At 46.9% G+C, this 26,017-nt stretch overlaps 1 protein-coding gene across 1 annotated transcript in view; it reads right to left on the reverse strand.

The window, feature by feature from the left end:
- Window positions 1-26,017, reverse strand: part of ZNF277 (zinc finger protein 277) — a 165,504-nt gene that overhangs the window by 64,179 nt on the left and 75,308 nt on the right. Inside the window, exon 4 of the mRNA XM_082254450.1 lies at window positions 17,628-17,710. Within this exon, the coding sequence (XP_082110576.1) occupies window positions 17,628-17,710 (83 nt within the window). The remainder of the gene's footprint in view (window positions 1-17,627; window positions 17,711-26,017) is intronic.

Raw genomic sequence — 26,017 nt, forward strand, 5'->3', positions numbered from 1 at the left:
GTCTTGCGAAAGTATTCGGCCCCCATGAACTTTGCAACCTTTTGCCACATTTCAGGCTTCAAACATAAAGATATAAAACTGTAATTTTTTTGTGAAGAATCAACAAGTGGGACACAATCATGAAGTGGAATGAAATTTATTGGACATTTCAAACTTTGTTAATAAAAAACTGAAAAATTTGGCGTGCAAAATTATTCAGCCCCTTTACTTTCAGTGCAGCAAACTCTTTCCAGAAGTTCAGTGAGGATCTCTGAATGATCCAATGTTGACCTAAATGACTAATGATGATAAATAGATGCCACCTGGGAGACACATCAAACATGTGGAAGAAGGTGCTCTGGTCAGATGAAACCAAAATCAAACTTTTTGGCAACAATGCAAAACGTTATGTTTGGCGTAAAAGCAACACAGCTCATCACCCTGAACACACCATCCCCACTGTCAAACATGGTGGTGGCAGCATCATGGTTTGGGCCTGCTTTTCTTCAGCAGGGACAGGGAAGATGGTTAAATTGATGGGAAGATGGATGGAGCCAAATACAGGACCATTCTGGAAGAAAACTTGATGGAGTCTGCAAAAGACCTGAGACTGGGACGGAGATTTGTCTTCCAACAAGACAATGATCCAAAACATAAAAGCAAAATCTACAATGGAATGGTTCACAAATAAACATATCCAGGTGTTAGAATGGCCAAGTCAAAGTCCAGATCTGAATCCAATCGAGAATCTGTGGAAAGAACTGAAAACTGCTGTTCACAAACGCTCTCCCAATTTTTCAGTTTTTTATTTGTTAAAAAAGTTTGAAATATCCAATAAATTTCGTTCCACTTCATGATTGTGTCTCACTTGTTGATTCTTCACAAAAAATTACAGTTTTATATCTTTATGTTTGAAGCCTGAACTGTGGCAAAAGGTCGAAAAGTTCAAGGGGGCCGAATACTTTCGCAAAGCACTGTAGCTAAACCTTTGCAACAAAAGTGAGTACACCCCTAAGTTAAAATGCCCAAATTGGGCTCAAAGTGTCAAAATGTTGTGTGGCCACCATTATTTTCCGCCACTGCCTTAACCCTCTTGGGCATAGATTTCACTGGAGTTTCACAGGTTGCCACCGAGTCCTCTTCCACTCCTCCATGACGACATCACGCAGCTTCTTTAGCAAGGCAGTAGTCTTGGAGGTGTGTCTGGGGTCGTTTTGTTGGAATACTGCCCTGCGGCCCAGTCTCCAAAGGGAGGGGATCATGCTCTGCTTCAGTATGTCACAGTACATGGTTCCCTCAATGAACTGTAGTTCCCAAGTGCCGGCAACACTCATGCAGCCCCTGATCATGACACTCCCACCACCATGTTTCCACCACCATGCTTGACTGTAGGCAAGACACACTTGTCTTTATACTCCTCACCTGGTTGCTGCCACAAACGCTTGACACCATCTGAACTAAATAAGTTTATCTTGGTCTCATCAGACCACAGGACATGGTTCCTTTAATCCATGTCCTTAGACTGCTTGTCTTCAGCAAACTGTTTGCGGGCTTTCTTGTGTATCATCTTTAGAAGAGGCTTCCTTCTGGGGCGACAGCCATGCAGACCAATTTGATGCAGTGTGCGGTGTATGGTCTGAGCACTGACATGCTGACCCCCCCGCCCCCTTCAACCTCTGCAGCAATGCTGGCAGCACTTTCCCAAAGACAACCTCTGGATAGGACGCTGAGCACGTGCACTAAACTTCTTTGGTCAACCATGGCGAGGCCTGTTCTGAGTGGACCTGTCCTGTTAAAACTCTGTATGGTCTTGGCCACTGCGCTGCAGCTCAGTTTCAGGGTCTTGGCAATCTTCTTGTAGCCTAGGCCATCTTTATGTAGAGCAACAATTCTTTTTTTTTTCAAATCCTCAGAGAGTTCTTTGCCATGAGGTGTCATGTTGAACTTCCAGTGACCAGTATGAGAGAGAGAGCGGTAACACTAAATTTAACACACCTGCTCCCTATTCACACCTGAGACCTTGTAACACTAATGAGTCACATGACACCGGGGAGGGAAATTGGCTAATTGGGGCCCAATTTGCACATTTTCACTTAGGGGTCTACTCACTTTTGTTGCCAGCGGTTTAGACATTAATGGCTGTGTGTTGAGTTATTTTGAGGGAACAGCAAATTTACACTATTATACAAGCTGTACCCTCACTATACATTGTAGCAGTGTCAATTCTTCAGTAATAAAATATTTACAAAAATGTGAGGGGTGTACTCACTTTTGTGAGATACTGTATTTAATAAAAAATATTCAGAGAAGAAAAATTAAGCTTAGATTACAAGCACAGACAGTTTAAAAGCCAAGATGGTATAATGAGTTTGTAAGTGGCAATGCTTTGCAGTAGATTGTTTGTTTTTTGTCTGGAAACTCATAAAACTAACCGACTGTCATTTTGTTGCCCACCTTTTCCTGGACGGGCCACTATCACGGGAAGGTAATACTTATTTGGTCCCCTAAAGCCTTAGCAAAAAATCAAAAGGAACAGAAATTTCAGATTCACCACTGCTCCCAAGTGTTCACTCTCTACTGTCACCAATACCCAAAAAAGCCATAAGAGCTTTCCAGGATTTATGAACAGATTCTGCTCCTTCTAAACCTTGAAAGCCCTTCTTTCTGCCCCTTATAAACAGCACAGCTACATAAGAAGTCAAACATCTTAAATTTCTGCCAACTAGTGAAACATTTCCATACATTTATTGTATTTTTATGGTTTTGGAGTATACTAGTCTTTTAGGATAAAAAATATACTGTTGAAAAGGAACTGCAAATATAAAATAAAATTTTTAACGTATTTGTTTTTTTCCTGCAGATAGAGGTTCCTGCTGACTGCTAAAAAAAAAAATAAAAAAATAAGAAGAAGATGAGCCGTCTGTCGCTACAGGCAACCAAACTTGTCTAGACAGATTCTACTCGCCTGACATGGTAAGCAGCTGGCTGCAGTTTAATGAGGAACTTGAATATATTTGAGCAAAGGCTCTGTGGAAGAGGCATGAAATGTAAATAAAATGTGTGCTTTTTAGCTGCTGACACTATATAGTCCTACGCACTGTTAAGTTTAGCAGCAGGAAATCTACTGAACAGTTTACTATGCACTCCCTTAAGCCATGGATCGGAAATCCCAACCACTGCATTAGAAAAAAAAAAAAAAAAAAAACCATACCATCAGTCTTTATCTCTTAGAAGTATTTTGTACATTTTCAAATAAAACTAAATTTTGATTTTCAGTACTAATGTTGTAATGGTCTTCAATCTGAGGCATGAGTTCAACTATATATTTTCTAAACAGCTTAGGCTTTATAGAATACAGTGTGCAGAGCTTGCATAATCACTCCCCTGGGACCTGCAGCTGCTGTGTACAGATGCCCATTGAGATGAATTAAAATCAGAGGCTGCGTGCAGTTATGCACTGGGGTTGTGTAAAGTACCAGCATAAGCATAGATATATGCTCAGAACACACACTGGGTTTGGAGTAGAAGTCAGTGTGCATGCTTTACTCAACCCAAGCGCAAAACCATGTACAGCCGCAGATTCAAATTCATCTCAATGGATAGCTGTACATAGCAGCTGGAGTTCCCAGGACTGATTATGCAGGCTCTGCACACTGTATTGCAGTGTGCATGAAGCCTAAGGCTACATTCACAACAGCAATTAGAGCTGGTTTGAATAGTAGCTGCAGGAATCAGATTCCTGCTGTGGCTCTCAGCAGCTAGGTGCGGCTGCCAGCCACCCTTACTGTGTTGACAGGTCGCCAGCAGCTGCACCTATTCGCGTCTATGTACAGAGCCGCAAATAGGCGTTGCCACCGGTGACCCATCATTAAAGTGAACGCGTCAAGCAAGCGCATCTAGCTGCTGAGAGCTGCAGCAGGAATCCGATTCCTGACACTACTATTTGCACCAGCCCTAATCACTGGTGTGAATGCAGCTTTAGCAGTTTAGATGCACAGTAGAATTCATGCTTCAGATACAAAACCATTACGGTGCAGCTAACCCACAGGAAAGCTGCAGGTGTACGGTGCTGCACCTGTGAATCAATGTGAAAGCAGCATAAAAACCCTTTTTTAAGTGCCAATATGCCCATTGCAAAAGTGCGGTGTATGTGATGTTTAATAAACTAAACTTTTCCTCTTACAGCTTTTGCTGGTATCGCTTCTCCAGGCTGCTAGAAAGGTCCCTGGCGAAGAGCGCTTGGTAGAAGTCTGCCTGGGACAGGAGCCATCGTTACAGAGGAAGCATCGGCTTATGCGGCTCCGGTTTCTTCTGCGGCCGCTTGCTTCCTCCACTGCTAGTGCTGGCTCCATGCACTCTGATGCTCTGGGCTGGCAAACTATTAATCGTGATCTGGGCTTGCCAACCCACCATCCCAGAACATGAGGTCGTAGGCCATGGGTTAAAAAACCCTGACCTAAGAGATAAGACCATTTGCTTGTATGTTCTTTTTTACATAATAAAGAGTAACTCCACTTTTGTTGAGAAAAACTGAGTTAGTCCTACCAGTAACTGTTTCCTGTAATTTTCCAGGGCAGCCCCTAAGAGATGGGGTTCCTCCCTCCACACAGGAAACACGTTGCCAATTATTCCTTTTTAAAGGCAGTTCTTCAGGTCCCTGGTCAGTCATCCAGGAGAACCAAAGGCCGGAATCTGAAAAACACAGAACACAACCCCAAAAGGTTAAACATTAGGGTGGGATTATGCTGCCCTGGAAGACTACTGGAAACAGAGTTACCAATAAGATCTACTCAGTTTTTCCCCCCAAGTCATCTTCCAGGTCAGTCCTTGAGAGGATAACCAAGTACTCACCAGACTAGGGTGGTACAACAGCTTGGAGGACTTTCCTACCAAAAGCCTGGTCCTACCTGGACATCAGATCCAGACGGTAATGTCAGACAAAAGGTGGAGGAGCCGGACCAAGTTGCTGCCCTGCAAATCTGCTCCGGGGTAGCTCCCGCCTTCCCCGCCCATGAAGCCGCTGAAGCCCTTTTAGAATGAGCGCTCAGATTTTTTGGAGTGTTATTTGCACCATTTTATAGCATTCTAGAATGGTAGCCTTAATCCATCTAGGTAACGTTTTCTGGGACGTCTATTTACCCTTCTGCATTCCTGCGAACAGAACGAAGAGAGTCTGTAATGATCAAGACATGGTGGCCTTTCAGTAGCTCTTGGAAGTGCTTGATGGCTTTGGCACCCTCCAATTTGAGGATGCCTGGGCTTCTTCTGGGGACCACTTCCCGACCAGGTTGATCTGCCAAATGGGCTCCCCATCCCCAACTGCTTGCGTCCATGGTCAACTTCCTTGAGGTTGGAAAGGACCATGCCAGACCCGGACTGAGATTTGGGTGGTTTCTCCACCACAAAAGTTCCTTTTTACTGCGGTTGGGAGTAGAAGCATTCTGTCTAAATCCTCCTGCAGAATGTTCCTGCAGAAGAAAGGCTTGTAGAGGCCTTAGGTGAAACTTTGCCCATTGAACGGCTTGGATTTGTCGAGGTCATGAGACCAGAACTGGTATTAGCTCTCCGATTGACATTGGAAGGTTGTTCTGTAAGGTTGTTCTGTATAGACCTCACTCTCCTGGTTAAAATCTGAATTTTTTTCTTCTGGTAGAATCTTCTTTTGTTCTGTTGAACTGAGCCGATATCCCAAAAACTGGATATTCTGGATGGGCCAAAGGTTTGATTTTTCTATGTTGATGATCACCCCCAGTGACTTCAGCCATTGTTTGGCTGAAGCTCTCCTGTCGGGCCCGCCAAGAAAAGGTCGTCCAGACAGGGGATTAACGTTAAGGTCTTCAAACTTAGAGGGTCTAGGGCTTCTACTAGTACCTTGGTGAAGAGGATAGGCCGAAGGGGAGAGCACTGCTCTGGAAGTGGTTCCCACTGCCAACCTAAGATTTCTCTGGGAACTTTCCTGTATGGGAATGTGAAGGTAGGCGTCCCTGAGATCCATGGCTGCCATGAATGTCCCCAGTTAAAGGATGTTTTTTCACTGAAAAAAAAAAAAAAAAATTCCATACGCAATTTTTTGTACCGAATCGCTTGATACAGGGGTTTTAAATTCAAAAATCAGCCGAAACTTCCCTGATGGTTTCTTGATGACAAATATGTGCGTGTAGAAACCTTCCCCTTTTTCTGGACTGGAGTAAGGACCTTCTGGTCTACCATCCCTACCAGTACCAGGGGGAGGGCTCACGCTTTCTCGGAATCCCTGGGAAGTTTTGTCAGCAGAAATCTCTATAGTGGAAGGCTGTTGAATCCCAAAGAATAACCCCTTGCGATGAGGTTTGAGACATGCACGTTGGCTGTCATTTTCTGCCACTGAGGTAGAAAGTTAGCCAATCTTCCCCCTATTAATGTCCTGTAGACTGTAGTCACTGTTTTGGGGTTTGGCTAGAAGAGCAAAAGAGGATGTTGCTCTTTGGTTTCCCCTTGTGACCAGTGCAGTGCTTCTTGGGGGTGATCTTTCCTCTCCATTTGAGGTTGTTCCCTTTAGGCCCATTTCCCACTTGTGCGACTTGTCCTGCGATTTGGAACTGCAAAGTTGCATGTCAAGTCATACTCCATAATTTCCAATGAGTACCGTTCATATCTGTACGACTTCAAGTCACAATGACTTCAAAGTAGTTCCTGCACTACTTTGGGCCGATTTTAATGTGTTTTGAGGTCCAAAGACATAGGCAAGTCCAGTCAAAATCGCAGTAAAAATTGTAGCAAAATCGCTGTAAAATCGTGTGAGTTTTAGGTCGCACAAGTGTGAAAGGGACCTTACCCACGAAAAAAAAAACATTTCTGCAGGGGCTTGCGTCTTTCAGTTGGAAAGGAGGAGTTCTTCCTGTCCACTGTCCCTTCTAATACTTTGTCCAGCCCTGCTCCAAACAGATGATCTCCGAAAAATGGAAGGTTACATAACCTCAGCTTGGATGCAGGGTCTCCAGAACATGTTTTGAGCCAAATGGCTCTTCTTACTTTCTACTGCTAGACCCCCTGATCTTGCAGCAAGCTTAACAGACTCTGCAGATGCATCCGCTATATAGCCCACAGCTTTAAAGAGAACTGGCAAGGACTTTAGAATTTCCTCCCTGGGGTACTGTTTTTGATATGTTCCTGAAGTTGGGATAGCCAGAAGTCAAGATTCCTTGCTACACAGGTAGTGGCAAGTGAAAACCTCAAGCTGGTGACACGTTTCCCAGGTTCTCTTTAAGACAAAATCTCCCCTTTTGTCCATGCAGTCCTTCAGATGCCCCATGTCTTCAAAGACCAATAGAGTTTTCTCGGACCCTTTTAATAGCGGAGCATCCTGTTTAGGATTTTTCTTCCACACCGCCTGCGGGTCATCGTCAAAAGTCATGCTTGGAAGGAAGCTCTTTGTTTTCCTCTATTTCCAGCGTTTCGTAAATGGCCTCTAAAAAGGTCCTCTACATTCTCAAGGACAGCTTATACTTGGGTCCCTCTCTTTCCTTTTCTCCACCCTCTTCCTGCTCCGAGTCCGAGCTACTGGTGGCTACTTCACATGCTCGGACTCGGAGCTACCTGTTTATTCCTTAACTGTCTCCTGCGACCCCGAGGCAACTGACCTTGGTGAGGCTAGGGGAGTGGAACTCCCAGAGGGAGCAGCTGGAGTTCTGACATCTGCAACAAGTTTCTTGAACTCCTTAAAAGGTGAATGTCATTTCCTCCCTGAGGGATACAAAAAAAACTGCATTAAGGGCATCTCACTCTTTTTTGACCAGTTTGCCCATACAAACTTTACCACACTTAGCACATTGCTTTTTAGGAATATGCTTTGGCTCTTTAAGCAGCTTGGTCTGCCAAAAGACAAAACACAGGGGACCCCATGTGGTGAGACAGCCTCTACCAAAACCATTAACACAGTGCACACCCCGTGACACCTGTAACACAGAACCCCTGCTGTGCCCCAGCTTGCCAGTGACCACCACCACCTAGCTGCTGTTCCCACTACACTGGACACAACCAAAAGGACACCCCCAGGTGTCTACCTGCGTCCCGCTGGTGCCTGCATTCCCCATAGCCTGGGCAGATGGGATATCATCATCCTCCTGCATCCTGAAACACTTTATGGCATTCACGCTGTCCCCTGCAGCCACGTCCACGAGTATGGCACCAGCCAGCCATTCCTGCTACCCGCACCTTTAAAGGGGCCGGAGCAGCTCCCCCGGTGCACAGCCATCTCGCCCTGGAAATGACATGCTGACGTATTCCAGGTCAAGCGGCCTCTGGTCGCAGGTACACGCCCTGGTCAGTCTTAAGTGTTTCCTGAGGAGGAGACCTGTTGCCTGAGGATCGTCAGAGGCTCTGTGGTCGAAGGGCAAACCTGGGGCAGGTTTCCTGTATGTAAAGCAGCAGGGAGAGCTATGGGAGCCTCTGAGCTGCGAAGGTCAGTGGGCCTTACCAGAGCTGTTTGATGGAGGAAGGGGGGGGGGGGGAGAGTGTGGCCTTCCTTGTGCTGCGGGCGGAAGGCGACCGAGATTTCTTCTCCTTCTGAGTCCAGGTGTGGAGATAGGCGATGGGACGGCATCCCCTTGGTGGCTCTGGGAAGAGGGAACCACCATCAGATCGCTCTTCCTGCTGTTTTCAGGTATTTTGCCATTGTTAAAGGATACGACCTTTAAGGGAATGGTGTATAAAGTAGACACTCTAAAAGGGCTTTTGGCTAGTCCTTTGTAGGGTCTATGCCGTGCTGAGGTTTCCTTAGGCAGATCAGATATCTCTTCAGATGCAAAAAAGTGGCCTGAAAGAGTCCCTGCATGCTTGCTTTGTTGGTTTTACCTCATCAGGTGCATTTGAGTCCTTGTTCCCTACACCTACTGAACAGGTCTGGGAATTTTGAGCGGCTCTCCTCTGATGATTTCTTTTTTTTTTTTTTTTTTTACCTCTTCCCTAAATTGTGCTGAAGGAAGTCTTTGGGTAGATGGTATAAGTCCTAAAGGTCCTGTTCTAGGTAAGGAATTTCCCTTACGAAGAGGTATTTTCTATTGAAGATAGGTCTTTGCTCTATAATGCTTGATCTATTGCAAACATACTGTTTTAACAGTGGCCCTGTTTTTATGAAGTCTTTTAGGAGGCAACAGGGCCTGATAATGCTGGGGTAGTAGCTGAGGTTTTTTGTGAACCGCTCAGGGGACTCTGGAAGACAGGATACAAAGCAGTATAAGTATCACTCTTCCTAAAGGTGATAACATGAAGACCATAGAAAGGACATAGGTGAGTCTGACTAAGGTCGGGGAAATGGGACTAATTCCAGGCATTTTTTAAAAGTCGGTAACCAGCAGACTTTAAGGGGAACAATCCAATGCAGGATACATTTTTTAGCACTTACCTGTTCAGATCTGGGTTTTGCTACCGACACCTGGACCTCTCCTCCGCCTTCCCCGGAGGACGAGTCGTGGAGGGCTTCATTTCCCCCAGCAGATGTCTGAGCTGCAATAGCCTTGGAGTCTGCTTCTGCCACTAGTAAGCGGCTCCGGCGTCTCCTCCACACTTTTTTCCCTTCCGCATGCTACAAACGATGCAGTGCATTGCGCGCGTCCTGCCATTGTGTCGGAAGTTTCGGTCTGAACACGAAGCTTGAACCACCCGCCCGGTGGGAACTTCAAAAATCTTCTGTGGAGAAGAGCTGCTGGCTCCGGACAACAAGACCTGGAAACACACCGCTGGTGACCGAGGGCTTGTACATCTGTGGGCGACCTGTGAGAAGCCTTGAGGGGCGGCAGGTAAAGTTCCGCTCGTAGGGTCCCCCGGAGGGAACCCGTGGCCTTCTGCTGAACCTGGCTCACAGGGGTACCTTTCGACTCTCAGAGTCTGCAGGTCAGTGAACATAACAAACGTTTCGCTGCAGGAAGAAACACAATCTAAACTGAGGGGCAGAGGGAAGGGTGAGGCCTTTTAACAAATTGAAATTGATTGTGTTTCCTGTGGGGTGGAGCCTATCATCTCTCACTGTTGGGCTGTCCTGGAAGACGAGGAGAGAAAAAAACATTCCCTTCTGGGTGATTGGTGTACAAGGATTTTAACACTTTGTTGCAAAGTTTTGTTATTCGGAAGAAATCCCTGTGTATTTGTCCATGTCCATGTGGTAAGTGTACGTAATGGGAGTAGTTTCAAATTAAAAAATTGGCTGCTACACTTGACTGGCTGTACTGAGCAAACTTACAAGGTCTGCATCCCTTTGGACGTGCTACTATTGAGAGTATCTCACAAAAAATGACAGTTTTGTTGCAGGGGATGCTGGAAATCTGACTTGTATCTTAGTGAAGACTTCTGGGAAAATCAGTGAGCCACACAAGCAGGAAATGTTTCTGGGGCGCGTTCTGTGTACAGAGCACCTCCAGGTATTGCATTGCATTTTACAGAAAATTACAGAGCTGAAGATTGAAAACCAAAGGGTAATTTTAAATAACATTCAATTACAATATAACTTGAGTCGCAATTGTATATACTATTATTGCACATACAATTTTTGTTTTTTTCCACGAAAGTGAAGTTACCCTTTAAAATAATAAAACTAAACAAGAAAAGGATTATCAAGGTTATTTTTTTTCTTAGGTCTGTATTCTTTGTAGCTCCATAACATTTTAGGGACAAAAATTTGTATGCAGAGAAGCTACTACATCTAAGCAATTTGCAATATAACGGAATTTTTGTAAAATCTTACCGTAAAATTCCTTTCTCTGAGTCCTCCGACAGTCGCCGCCCCTCATACAGTCTTCACCAATGGGTATTGACTTCCTCTCCACAGGAGTAGCTAGGCATAAGACTTGTTAAAAACAAAAGCATTTAGCATAGACACACCCATGGGGGCTGTCCCACTGGTCAATACCCCCCTGCAGTAGCCATCCCAACACAGTTTGGTAGCATAGCAGTAAGTGTACAAGAAAAACCCCAAAAGAGGGGCGGGGGCGGGGACTGTCGGAGGACTCAGAGAAAGGAATTTTACGGTAAGATTTTACAAAAATTTTGTTTTCTCTTACGTCCTCCGACAGTCGCCGCACCTCATACAGTCTTCACCAATGGGATGTCCCAAAGCAGTGTAGACATGAGGGGTGGGAGACGCAACCGTAGAAAAGGAAACGCAGTACCCACATCAGAGAAAGGAACCTTACACGCACAGTAAGAGAACCTTCTGGGCAACAGAAAAGGCTCAATAGGAGCACCAGCCCAGGAAAGCAAACAACCCAGGGGATAAACAACCCCAACAACCAAGGACCTACAAAAAACAAGGGTCCCCTATGGCACTGCCGCACAGAGAACTTTGCGGCCAAAGGAGGCATCAGCTGATGCCAGAACATCAATCTTATAGAATTTGGAAAAGGTATGCACTGACGACCAAGTCGCAGCCTTGCACACCTGGGCCACCGAAGCCTGATGCCGGTAGGCCCAGGACGTACTTATCGATATGGTAGAATGCGCCTTAACAGGGAAGGGTGGAACCCGTTCCTTCAAAGCATAGGCCTGGACAATCGTCTGTCTGATCCATTTGGCAATGGTCGCCGCAGACGCAGCCATGCCCTTCCGAGGTCCCTCAGGAAGGACAAAAAGGGAATCCGATTTCCGAAAGGATTCAGTGGACGACAGGTAAACCTTGATCGCCCGGACAATATCCAAGGAATGCAAGGCAACCTCCTTAGGATGCTTAGGCTTCGCACAGAGCGAAGGCAAAACAATGTCCTCATTAAGGTGAAAGTCAGACACAAGCTTAGGGAGAAATGACGAGTTAGGTCGCAAGACCACCTTATCTTTATGAACCACCAGGTAAGGAGAGCGGCAAGACAATGCTGCCAACTCCGACACTCTGCAGCAGAAGTGATCACCACTAAAAAGGCAAACTTCTTAGACAGCAGAGGCAACAATATCTCCCGGATGTTTTCGAAGGGAGAACGCTGTAACACGTACAGAACCAAGTTCAAGTCCCATGGAGGTAAAGGCTCCCTCCGGGGAGGGGCCAAATGTCGCACACCTTGAATGAAGGTGCGGATTAAGGAATGAGACGCCACAGGGCGTTAAAAAAAAGAACAGCCAGTGCAGATACCTGGCCCTTTATCGTGGCCAGCGTCAGGCGCTGGTCCACACCAGACTGGAGGAAAGCCAACACTCTCGTCACAGAGTATGAGCGAGGAGAAAACCCCCTGGACTCACACCAGGCAAAATAAGCTTTCCAGGCACGGTAATAAATTTTACCAGACGAGGCTTTTCTAGCCTTGATTAAGGTAGGAATGACCTCTGGGGAGAGACCCCTGTCTCTCAGGACCTGGCTTTCAACAGCCAGGCCGTTAAAGCCAGCGACTGTAAAGCAGGATGGAAGATCGGTCCCTGAGACAGTAGATCTTCTCGCATTGGCAGCCGCCAAGGAGGCGCGACTGCTAGGTGAACGATGTCCGCGTACCAGGACTAGCGTGGCCAGTCCGGTGCCACCAGAATCACCAAGGTCGGTTCCGAGGCCAACCTGCGAAGGAACCTAGAGAACAACTGAATCGGAGGAACGGCATACATCAGACGATCCTGATGCCAAGGGGCCACCAGCGCATCCGAGGTGTCCGCCAGAGGATCGCGCGTTGTTGCCACGAACCTTTCCACCTTGTGGTTTAGCCAAGATGCGAACAGATCCACGTCCGGGGATCCCCACTTCGCACACAGCATTTGGAATACCTCCAGGTGTAGAGACCATTCCCCCTGATCCAGGGGGGTCTGGCGGCTCAGATAATCCGCCAGCCAATTCTTCACACCCGGAATGTGAACTGCCGAAATCGCCGGGACATGAGCCTCGGCCCAAGACAGAATGTCGGTCACCTCCCGGGCCGCCCGGGCACTCCTGGTGCCCCCTTGGTGGTTGATGTAAGCCACCGTGGTAGCATTGTCCGTCTGTACCCGGACATCCCACCTGGCCAGGATCTCCGCTTGGAGAGACCGTGTGTGAAACTGAGCAAATGGTATCGCCTCGAAGGCTGACACCATCAACCCCAGGCACCGCATACAGGCCCTGAGTGACGAGGATTCGTTGTCTCTGAGGGACCGGATCTCGTTCTGAAGGGTCCGGAGCTTGTCCTCCGGCAGAAATACCTTCGCTTGAGCAGAGTCCAGAACCATTCCCAAATAGGGAAGACGAACCGAAGGAGACAAGGTCGACTTCTGAATGTTGATGGTCCAACCAAACTCCTGGAGCGTCTGTACCGTAGTGGACAGACCGCGCAGCAGGCTCTGACTGGCACTCGATCTTAACAGGAGATCGTCCAGATATCCCAAGACCGCAATGCCTTGTGCCCTCAACAGGCCCAGAACAGGCGCCAGCACTTTGGTAAAGACCCTTGGAGCCGAAGCGAGACCGAATGGTAATGCTACGAACTGATAGTGGTCCTCCGCTATGGCAAATCGGAGGTACCTCTGATGACCCTCAAAAATGGGAATGTGCAGGTACGCATCCTTTAGGTCGATAGAGGCCAGGAATTCCCCTGGACCCAGGAGGCCACCACCGAGCGAAGGGATTCCATGCAGAACTTTTGAACTCGCACAAAGCGGTTCAGAGCTTTCAAGTCCAGGATCGGACGTACCTTGCCCTCCTTTCTTGGCACAATGAACAGATTCGAGTAAAACCCTCGAAACCTGTCCCGATGAGACAACGGGACAATCACCCCCTGGGCAAGGAGATTCTGCACCTCTTGATGCAGGTCCTGCAGGCGCCCTGGGGTCAAATGAAGATTTGAGGGAAAGAATCTGTCCGCCGGCCGCGAAAGGAATTCGATCTTGTATCCTGATCGAATGATTTCCTGAACACACCTGTCCGGAATTTGGAACAGCCAAGGTTGGAGGAAACCATGCAAACGTCCCCCCACCCCTGAAACGGGTGAGGGCGTCCCTTCAGTCAGAGGCGGATTGAGCCGCCGCACCGGCATGGCCAGACTTTTGCTTGCCCGCCCAGGGCTTTTTCTGGCCACCTTGGCCCTTGAAGGGCTTGCCCTTGTTTTGTGTCTTAAAGGCACGAAAGGACCCTTAAATGGGGCTAAAGGCGGGACCCCGCTTGCCGCGAAAAGCTTATTCTTCGGATTCTGGGGCAGCAGAGTGCTTTTGCCCCCAGTGACTCCTTTCACCAAAGTATCTAAAGCCTCGCCAAAAAGGCGAGACCCTGCATAGGGAAAATCAGCCACCGTTTTCCGTGACGTCTGGTCAGCCGAGCAGCTCTTCAGCCAGATCAGTCGACCATTAAGTACCGCGACACTAGACAGGCGCGCAGCCAAAGGGGCCTCATTCAAGGCCGCATCGCACAAATACATGACCCCTTGATGAATTTGGTCCACCATGTCCAGCGTAGCAGGTGGGGCAGACTCAGACACTAGTGTGCGTCTAAGCACCTTAGTCCAATCCGCCACTGCCTGAGCCACCGTGACAGAAGCGAAGATAGTTTGAGCATGGAACCAGCCACCATGTAGGCATGGCGGGCAAGAGACTCCAACCTCCTGTCCGTAGGATCCTGGAACACCGGGGTATCCTCAGTGGGAACCAAAGTAACCTTGTTCAACACGGCCACAGTGTGATCCACCTGGGGAGCAACACACCTGCGCAAATCCGTAGAAGGCGCAAAGGGGTAGAGCAGTTGAAACCGTTTTGGCACCGTGAAGGGGCGTTTCAAACTGCGCCATTGTTCATTCACTGTGCGATGAAACTCAGCGGGGCAGGGGAAAACCTGCGCCGACTTGCGTGTCCTATGTGTACCAAAAGAGGACACAATGCCCGGAGGATTGGGCTCATCCTCCAAATGTAGGGTTTTTTTTACAGAAGAAATAAACGCATCCATAGCTGCGCGTTCTTCAGGCGACCCCGGGGGAGAATCATCCACCCCCTCCGCCTCCCCCTCAGACCCCAGCGGGTCCAGGGACAAGCGAGACCCTGAAAAGGGCACGCCAGCCCCATCACCATCTGAATCAGAAGAGAGATATCCTAGGCCTTTTTCTAGCAGCCCGTTCAGCCATCAGCACCTCCATTTTGGACACTAAAGTCGCCACCACAGCGGCCAAATTAGGTAGAACGGGGGGTTCAGCAGAACTGAGGTCCCCCACCAAGGCTGGGGGGAATTTGCTGTCCTGAGAATCCATTGCAGAACAAACACAATGTGAAAGGTACTGGCCCTTTAAAAGCGCTGCGGACCGCGCAGCCCACCGCTATATATACTGAGTACACAGACCCCCAAAAGGGACAAAACTGAGCCAGAAGGGATAAAACAGAGTAAATGTTGAAAGGACAGTCTGCAGAGCCCCACAGAGTGTTACCACACCGATCGCTGCTCCAGACGAAAAGGAAGTGAGGTCACCAGAGGCTGAACTATATGCTGCAAGGCTAAGGGAAAATGGCTGCCCATAGGAAGTAATGGGAGGCTTCGGCAAATGGCCGCCGACATGTGCTCGGAACGATCATTCTGCCACACACAAGATGGCGCCAGATGGCGCCAAAACCACTACATAGCAAGCTATTGAAAAAGCCCACAGTGAAGCCAGACATGCTGCCCACACCCAAAATGGCGGACCGCACGGTTTTTACCAGCAGCGGCCGCCGCACACATAGTCTGCACCTCCAAAACACCGAAGTGACACAGGAGAGGGGCCCCCAAACCCACACAGTGCCAGCAGCGCAATACAAAAGACCCCCGCAGGGATCGCATCAGGGAGCCCCACAAACGCACAGACATGAGGAAACACACAGCACACAGGACTGCCACCCCAGACAGAGGCCCCACACAGAAAGTACTTACCTGTACCGGATGGCGTGGGGTGCCTCTATGAAACGGAAAGCCTCTGTCCTCAGATGACAGGGAATGCCATCAGCCAAAACGCAGGACACTGCAGCACTGAACCGCAGATGTGTCCAGTGAGGTAGCCACCTCACAGGCTGCATCCCTGCTGCGAACAGGGATGGGTCGTTCTTAGTGCCAGGGCGAACACATAGCTGAACCCTCGATGGCGGGCTGGGGATCCCTCTGACCCTCTGCCCTGGAGAGCCAGGGCGGCCAGTCCGATTCCCAGCTCCGCAAATCCATCTTCATCCAAAGATCCGACTAAACTAAAGCTGACAAAATAAACAGCTAGTAAAGCAAAGAAAAAACTGACATTCTTGCAAATAAAAATCATAAGAAAAGATTAGAAGGCTGAGACTGTAGCCCCAGCACAGGGAAGCCTATCTACTCCTAACGCTAGGCAGAAGACAAACTGAGTTGGGATGGCTACTGCAGGGGGGTATTGACCAGTGGGACAGCCCCCATGGGTGTGTCTATGCTAAATGCTTTTGTTTTTAACAAGTCTTATGCCTAGCTACTCCTGTGGAGAGGAAGTCAATACCCATTGGTGAAGACTGTATGAGGGGCGGCGACTGTCGGAGGACGTAAGAGAAATACACATTTATTTTTTGGTTTAGATACTGTAGCAAGGTTTCCAGGCCTATAGCCTGATGTGGGTTAGCCATTAGTACCGGTAATCTCTCCAGCCCATGTGAGCTGTGACCCTGGGTGCGACAACTGAAGCAGCGACAACTCCGGCATCTTTGTTTGTGGTTTTTATTGGAATTAGGGAATGGGAGAAGGGAATGAGTGGGATACTCCTTGAGGCTTAACTAATTACAATTGAGACTTTACTTCTGAAAATGCCCGTTGGCGCTTCCTTGACGCCAGCCAACGCTCACTGACACTGAGAACACTCCGTAGAACAGAAGAAGTGCTGAATCCTCCACTTATAGTCCAGAAGATCCAAGACTGAGAACTGTAGAACTTCTGACACTGTTGTATTTTGAAAGTCACTGAATACTTCCCCCGCCTGGTACAGCTTGAGGTAGTATGTAGTAGAACTCTGTATAGCTGTCACTTTAACTGGCACGCTCTGTGCAATTCAGGTCCCAAACTGCAAGTGCCCCCTTTAACCTTGAACTCTTTAGGGTCCATTGACTATGTACCCCCTCTGTAGCTTCAGGGTCCTCAACCTAGGTACCCCCTTTACCCTTTACAGCTAGCTGACACTGGATCCCAGAATCTCTTCCGAAGTGGTCCCCTTTAACTTCAGGCAGACCCCCAGGGGCAATCCTCAGTACTCATGACCTGTGTAGGCTTTCCTGGGACTGGACCCCTCTCTCTCTCTCTCTGCAGGCTCTCGGCACAGCTCAACTTAACACTCTTAGGACACTCAGGCAACACCCTAAGACATCCGCCTTCCTCAGACAGGAGAGACAGCCGCACTTTCCTTCCTGGGACTCTGCTCCCGCGAAAGACACCGTGCCACGCACTCCCCCCCCCCCCCTTACTTACACCCACTTCCAGAATCCTTTGCAGTATAATCTGCCTTCTGGGGTAGTTACAAGCTGGGATGTGTCCCCTGATTGGGCCTCCCCCACTGCCCTATGAGAGTCCTCTCAAAGGAGCCAGTGGGGATACTTCTTCCCTCAACAGACACATCTGGAAGCCCTGACACCCTAGCTAAATAAATCACAGCCCTGCTGTTAGGTAAAACTATAGTGGGCCTTGTCTGCCTACCACCTACCAGGGTGCTACAATACATTTTAACATGTTTTCAATAAAATAATTGTACAGTTAAGAGGTTCTGCTATTCATAGCTTACCAATCTTTCCTGCTGGAGCTCCTCCCGTAGGACACGGTCTTCAGGTAAAACATCACAAAGTAGAAAAAAATTTTCTTGTTGTTCTAAGGAGTAATGAAAAAATGAAATAACTGTACAGCACAGTGAAAATTGTATACCATAAATAGGTTAGACTAATGGCAGAAATGTTAAAGAAAACCATCCTCAAGAAAAGCATATTTACTGTTCTCCTTAAAACAGCGCAGAGTCCAATATATGTTAACCAGTCTGGACAAAAGCATGTTACATATATGTACAGTATAGGACCTAGTGTAAATTTTAGACTAGGCCACCTCCCTTCCAAAGAAACCCTTTTGCAGCAGATCCTGCCCACTTGAGAGCTGCAGTGTGATGTTCCTTCCTCCAAAACAGAGCTTTGCATTGGTGGGTGGTCAGCATGCCACCCTTAACCACTTAAGCCCCGGAAGATTTTTACCCCCTTCCTGACCAGGGGGTATTTTGCGATTCGGCACTGTGTGACTTTAACGGACAATTGCGCGGTCGTGCGACGCTGTACCTAAACAAATTTGATGTCTTTTTTTCCCCACAAACAGAGCTTTCTTTTAGGGGTATTTCATCACCTGTGCGATTTTTTGATCATGCGCTATAAACAAAAATTCGTCAATTTTGCAAAAATACCAATATTTTTCAAATTTTTTTATATGAAATTCCCCCAAAAAAAATGTAAAAATCAAAATTTTCTTACATTTTCGCCCAATTTGTTTTATGCTACATATGTTTGGTAAAAAAAAAAAAAAAGCGTATTTTGATTGGTTTGCGCAAAAGTTATCGCGTTTACTAACAAAGGGGAAGATTTTTGTCATTTTTGTTGTTTTTTTTTTAACGCGTAATGGCGGCGATCTGCGATTTTTTTGCGGTATTGCGGCGGACAGATTGGACCCTTGACTGACATTTTTGACACTTTTGGGGTTACCAGTGACATTACTACAGTAATCAGTGCTATAAATATGCACGGTTACTGTAAAATGACACTGGTAGTGAAGGGGTTAACTTTATTTGAGAGGGAGGGGCTGTGTGTGTCCCTTGGGGCGTGATTCTAACTGATTGGCTGTGGCTTGAGGTGTAGGAACAATGATCAACGGTCCTACATAGTAGAACCGTATGATCACTGTTTCTACACAGGGGAGAATGACAGGCGGCTTGTTTACACTAGCCGCCTGCCTTTCTCCAGCTGTCACGGACGATCGTGAGTGAGCGGCCGACATCGGGTCACACGCGCGGGGGGGGAGGGGGGTCCGTGACCGCGCAGGAGCATGCCTCTGGCGGCACGCGCTCGCTCCCCAGAGCCTCACTTTGCCTGTGAGGGGCTGACCGCCGCAGTATATGTACTTACGGCGGTCGGCAAGTGGTTAAAAGAGAAATTTGGGACTGCAAAAAGAAAAGAAAAATAAAACACATTTATACTCACCCAGGTGGATGCAGCATCACTCGGATGCTGCATTTGTCCCTTGCTGCTTCTAAGACTGAGAACTGAGTGATCAAAGACCACTGATCACGCAATTCTCGGTCTTCAGTGAGCTAGGGACTGTCAGTCACCGCCTCTCTGCTCTGCCCCCCCCAGCTCTCACTTGAGTGCCAGCCTATAGTGAAGTCGGGAGTTGCTGGCTCAGGCTCTCAGTGGCTCGCTGAGAGGCTAAGCCAGCTGCTAGTCCAGACATCTGGGTGGATCCCGACTGTAAAGTCAGGATCACTCCAGAGCCTAGACCGGCTCAGTGGCATTGGCCGACAGCTGGTTTTAACCTGCTGTCAGCTGAAAACCGATTACAAGAGCGCAGAATGAAGTGCACTCCTGTGATTTATATAAAGAGCTTTGGCCCCAATTCTCCTTTAATCATTTCAATAGGGGGTAATTTCATCCCCTTCCTGCCCAGGCCAATTTTCAGCTTTCACTGCTGCTGCACTTTGAATGACAATTGCACGGTCAAGCAACAATTTATCAAAAATAATTATAGTTTTCTTAAGACAGAGCTATCTTTTTGTGGTATTTTTTAGCTAAGCGAAAAAAGACTGAGAATTAAAAAAAAAAAAAAAAAAGAAGAAGCTTTTGCTTAGTTTCTGATATAAAATTTTGCAAATAAGTATTTTTTCTTCTTCACTGATGTGTGCTGATGCAGCTGCACTGATAATCAGTGTAAACGATGTGTTGACAGGCTTGCCGGTTAATGGCTCTCCTTTCCTCCCACAGACACAGCGTGTCAAATCTGTTTACATGTGATCAGCTGTGACTGGACACAGCTGATCACATGGTAAAGGGCCGCTGTGATTGGCCCTTTACTGCAATCTGATCAGCGGTGTCCAGATGGAAGATGCGCATGTTCTATTAGATATAGCGACAAAGCAGGGGTCAACACATGATATATTCACCTCTTTTTTCAGAATTACCTTAGGGTGGTTTTAAACACCCATTTCCCAACTTAAGACTATTCATGGGGTTCTATTCCCCTAGGGATATGTGTTCTTTTCGAAAATACGATCATCATACTTGTATCCGAATTAACTACATTGTTTTTATACATCTAACATTTATTCAAAATGAGTGGCTTTTAAAAAGGACAAGAGTGGGTTAATCTTATGACATCATATGAAACAGGATATGGTCAAACTAAAACAGGTTGAAACTCAAGTCTCCTCCCTATTCTTTAAAATGGGAAAAAAAACTCTAGAGAAAAAAAATCATCTTTATTTTGGCACAATCAAACATTTGAGAAATATATTAAAAATGACTTAGAAAAACAACTCTTTCCCTTCAATACGCATCCCTAAGGAATAGGAAATCAAATTGAGGGATGGTCTAGCATTGTATAATACAAACCTCTTACAAAAAGGAGGAGAAAAAATTCTGGTGTGACAATGCTTATTGAGTGGTTGAGTTCACAAAGAATACAGTTTGGCAAACCGAAAACGCATAGCACATCATGGGACTAATCACACTTCTTCTGTTTTTTTCTCCACAATTCATTTAGGTTAAAGGCCCTCCAAGACAGAGTAATGTTCGCACTAAACTGAATTTTCATGGTGACAGGGCAACAGAAAAAATGATTGATCTCTTAACAAAAAACGTGGATCCTCAACTTGCACATGATGTACCGCAATCCTTTTCTAACCCAACAGGGTATGCACAAGGTGAGGTGGCGGGTGATTTAGACCTTCTGGTTTTTTACCTCTCACAGGGGAGGATCCTTCCTGCCCCTCAAAGGATGGGGCGAGGGACAGAATCCTATGCAGTGAGGGGACAAATGGCGAGAACAAACAATGTAGTTATTCTATCATCAGTATTCACTTCACTTCTCAATCTATAGCGGCCGCTCCAGCAGACATCCTATGATGAAACGCGTAGGGTGGAGTCTAACGTCTTACGTCACTTCCGGTTACGGAACCTGAGCCGTGGAACGCGGAAGCTTCCCGGCGTTTACACTGATCCTGACCAGCCTACCGAGTGAGTGTAAGCTACTCTATGTGTCATCGCCTTGCACATTTTCTCATGGGGTTCTCTTTCTGCTTGAGCATTTAGATCAACATATTTGTCCAAATCATCTGCTCATCAGAAGCGGAGGGGACCCCCGGATTTGCCAGCCTGTCTCCATCATACAGGTTGTATTAAGAGTGTGACATCTAGTGGTTGACACAGGTGTAGACACTCTCCCTTTCTTTACCTTGTGGAACATTTTTACCTTTATTCTGGACACTACAATTAGCACCTTTAGGAAAGAACCTCTCACTTTCCTATATTTACTTAGTTCACTATATAATTTATATCGAATTAAGGAATATATATGCACCTTTTTATTTTATTTTTTTGCGGTATATTTATTTATACAGTTTCCATATATTTTTGCACTACATATTTATTTATTCACTTATTACTTGTACTATATAAGATAATATAATTTACAATAAATAATTATCACATTTTGTGCACCTCTGTTATTATTACTCATTGCACATTTCCGTTCGCTCACAGTATAGCATTCTTATATACTGAGCAGTTTTTGGGGGTTTGAGGAATTTATACCCCTGACCATTCCAGCCACTGGCACTTTGTACTTTATATCACTATTTAAATGTATCTATTTATTTGATTATATATTTGGTGATTTTATACATATAGCATTTATTTTAGTTATTACCTACAGGTAGCACCTTTACCAGCCTTTCTTAATTTTATCTCACAATTTTCCAATTAGAATTCCATCTCATGCTAACTTATCTAAAGACCAGAAACAAGCTCTATTCTCAATGCAACATAACCACTCTATAACCATAAGGCCCTCCGATAAGGGGGGCAATGTGGTGAAAATGGACAATACACAATACAAAACCATGTGTTTAAACATTCTCCAAAAGAAAGAGTGGTATCGCTCTATACCCTCTTCACTAGTTGATAAATTTAACTACAAGTTCTATACATTGGTGGACACATACTTCCAAATGGGAGTCATTTCCAAAGACCTTTGGGAGTTTGAACAAACACCACATCCAACCCCCACTTGTTACAGTTTACCAATTCACAAAACAGGAATTATTGCAATGCCTATAGAGGCACATATTCACTGCATGAAGACACGTAATCCAGACCTACCATTGGGCAGACATATCACCCAAATTTCCAAAAATGAAGGTCACTGCAATAGATATAGAGTCCACATATTCCTAAGAAAAGGGGATAGCAACAAAATTCTATCACAACTAGGAGTAGAGATCTTTAAATTAAAGGCTACATCTCCTCCTGGGTTGAATGTTGCTATAAACTTTCAAGCTTTCTTTTTTTGTGATATATATGATAACAGTAAATTTATAACAAAATTATGTACATATTTCTAGGGTTCTTATGTTATATTTTTTGATAATTTGATATAATCTGTGTAATTAATTGCTTTTGTTTGTTATATCCTTGTTCGCTGTATGGCCCTTTATGGGCAATCCATGTTACTGCCAACTTGTGGCTGGCCTCAGGATGGATGTTGGGTTGTCACTGAGGTGAGGGAGGGTTTTCCCCATTAATCCCAGGTGTGTCCCCCCTCATGCCATTCTGTGGGCTTGCTCCCCCTTTGGGCTGCTTAGCCTGTGGATCCTCGGCTTGCATTCCACGCTGCTATGTGTCCTCGTTGCATCTCTGCAGGGTTCGGCCCAGAGCATTGGGTTCGCTAATGCGCGAATGCAGTTCCATATGTCCCATTTGGACTGTAAAGGGGCGTGATGTCATCAATGATGGACCCGTGCCTCCCAAAAGCAGCGGTGCTTGTTGGCAGCTTCCCATCCGGGATGCTCCCCAGGTGGGGGGGGGGGGAATTGTCCGACAGGCTCCAGCTGGAGCAATCATGCGGCACCACCCACCACAGGGCAGTTTAGTCTCATCATTTCAGCCGTCAGGGGCACTTATGCTATGGCTCTTATGCAGGAAAGCTCCTTGGGCTTCTCCCCATTATCAGCTCCACATAAACTTTTAACAGAAAGGCATTCTACTTAGATGTTTCTTATTCTCTTACTCAGATTCCAGTTAGACTGGCTTAGTTCCAATATCTATTTCATGCATCTACTTCTCCTCGGCTAAGTAGGTTATGCTATAAAATTCTTAAAAAATCTTTTTGATAATTTCCATGGACATGACATTACTTGCTATTCATTACATACATTTCTGCTTACACTATAGCATATCTGTCACGAACCGGCAGGACTGGTAGTGGATCCTCTGGACCAGAGAGGCGATGGCGCGGGTTGAACTAGAGGACCGGTTCTAAGCAGTTACTGGTCTTCACCAGAGCCCGCCGCAAGGCGGGATGGATTTGCTGCGGCGGTAACTACCAGGTCGTGTCCCTTAGTAAGAACTCGATCTCTCTGGCAGCTGATATGGCGTGGTACACAGGGAGTAGGCAAGAGCGTAGTCGGACGTAGCAGAGGTCAGGGCAGGCGGCAGAGGTTCAAAGGCGAGACGTCGGTAGCAACAGGTTCGGCAACAGGCAAAGCAAACAAACACAGAAGGGAACGCTTTCTCAGAGGCACAAGGCACAAAGATCCGGCAGGAAGCTGTGGGAGGAAAAGGTATAAATGGACAGTGCACAGGTGAAGCCTAATTAAGTCCGCACTGCCTTAACCCTTAATAACCAGTTTGGACCAGGCACCAATCACCTGTGCACTGGTCCTTTAGATCCAAGAGTCCCGGTGCGTGCGCGCCCTAGAGAGCGGGGACGCACACGCCGAGACGCAGGAGCGCCGCCTGGGGACACACGCTGTGAGCGCTCCGAGGCCAGCAGGGGGCCCGGAGCGCTGAGCGTAACAATATCCTATGTCCCTTTACGCTCATCCATCTATGGTTAGGTATGTTTTAACATATCCCTATGTTCCTGGCTCTGAGTCATGCCATCAAGACTACGGGTCAACTCCGCCCCCCTTGACCCCCAAAGGACATCCCTGAATACAGCATAAAATGCAGGCAGTACCTAGTGGTGTTCTTATTTTGTCCTCGCTCCGGACATGTTTTTTCCTGTTCTGCTGGTAGTCCCACGGTGGAAGGTCTTCTTGTTGGGAGTAAACCCCCCTGATTTTGGACGCCCCTGGTGCTGGAGCATGGCGTCTACATAACATGTTGCAGCCTTTGTGAGTAGGAGCAGCGATCTTGGGCTCTCTCTCGCTCTATCCACCAAAGTCCTCTGAAAGGTAGGGAAATCCACGTGAAATTCCATATGATGGTGTTTGCTTCCGGATGGGTATTGAGTGATCCTTCCTTATTGCAGGGGAGAGGCTCTTCACATAGAGACCGCAAAAGAGTGATTTCTTCGTCCAGTAGTCATCGTTCCCCATCTCTGCATGCATCTCACTCCAAGGCGAAGTTCAAGCGACACCATATGCATCAGGGATCGTCTCCTGCCTCACCCAGGCCATCTTCCAGGCATCACTAGATGGACTCGTCTGCGAATCTGAAGCAGGTTACTCCTGGTGTGGCTCGATGTCCAATGTTTGCTGGGCTTGTGAGGGAGTTTCTATGCCGTCCAAAAGGCTTTGTGAGGTGTGTTTCAGGGAGGCTTCTCAAAGCATCCAAGCAGTGAACAAGGATATCAAGCTATAAACCAAGGAGGCTGGGCAAGAAGCTCTGAAGGGTCTTTTGCCTACTTCCAGGAGGGATAGGCTCGCACACTGTCCAGCTCGGGAAGAGGGATCACCTGAAACAGGAGCCATTGTCAGTGATTCGGATTCTGTGGCAGCGGAAGAGGAGTTGGAGCAATTTTCTTTTAATTTCTCCTAAGTTCCCGCTTTTATTTCGGCAGTCAAGCAGGTTAGCGAGTGGGAGGAGGATACTGCTATCCCTAAAGACCATAGGAAGTACTACCCTTACTTAAAAAGGAACCTTCCTAAGTTCCCCTTTATGGAGGGGATAAGAGAGCTCATGCAAAAAGTATGGGTGAAGCCAGATAGGAAGCCAGCGTTTCAAAATAGGGTAAATAAGCTTTATCCATTCCAGTCATTGGATGTGGTATCATGGGACACGCCCCCCGAAGGGGGACGTGTCTTTTCAGCATCTAGCTAGACATATTACTCTACCACTGGAAGAGTCAGTATCCTTCAAAGATTCATTATAAAGAAGGGCCGATTCAGGCCTCAAGAAGGTGTTCACCACGGCAGGAGTGGCCTGTAGACCAGCAATTGCCTTGACCTCGTTCGCGAGAGTCGTAAGGGTGTGGTTCTCAAATGTGGAGACAGCATTAAGTTTGCATCTGGATGAAGAATCCATATTATCTAGTCTTCAGGGTCTCAAACTGTCTATGGCATTTATAGCAGAAGTAGATGTAGCGAGACTCACATCACGCATTATGACACATTCGGTCACTGCCAGACGGGCCCTTTGGTTGAAGCACTGGTCGGTGGATTCTGCTTCGAAGCAGGGCCTATGTTCTATTTCATTTTCAGGGTGCACACTTTTTGGTAAAACTCTGGAAGATGCGATCCGTTGAGTGCCTGGAGGAAAATCTGCCCTTCTTCCTCAGGATCGGAGACATTGGGTGCAGTCCTTTCGCACAAATAGAAGATCTCAATAGCAGTTTAAGGATGCAAGATCGTATCGTCCGGGGAGGGAGTTTAGCCACTTTACATGGCGTCCTCGCAACTCCTTTATGAACGGAACAAAGCCCTCTACCCTCCAAGACAGCGACTGAGTCCTTCTGAAGGTTTGCCCGCCCAGATGTTGCCAGAGGGGGCAAGGCTAGCCCATTTTGGCAGGATTTGGGCGGAGAGAGTATCAGATGCATGGGTCCTGAAGGTGGTTCACAGAGGGCTTCAGCTTCTCTTCGAAAGTCAGCCTCCAACAATTTTTTTTGTCTCAACAAAAGTTCGGATATCTTCAACAAAACTAGCATCGC

Source organism: Pelophylax lessonae, assembly GCF_965119305.1.
Source record: "Pelophylax lessonae genome assembly, chromosome: 4".
Taxonomy (NCBI): Eukaryota; Metazoa; Chordata; class Amphibia; order Anura; family Ranidae; genus Pelophylax; species Pelophylax lessonae.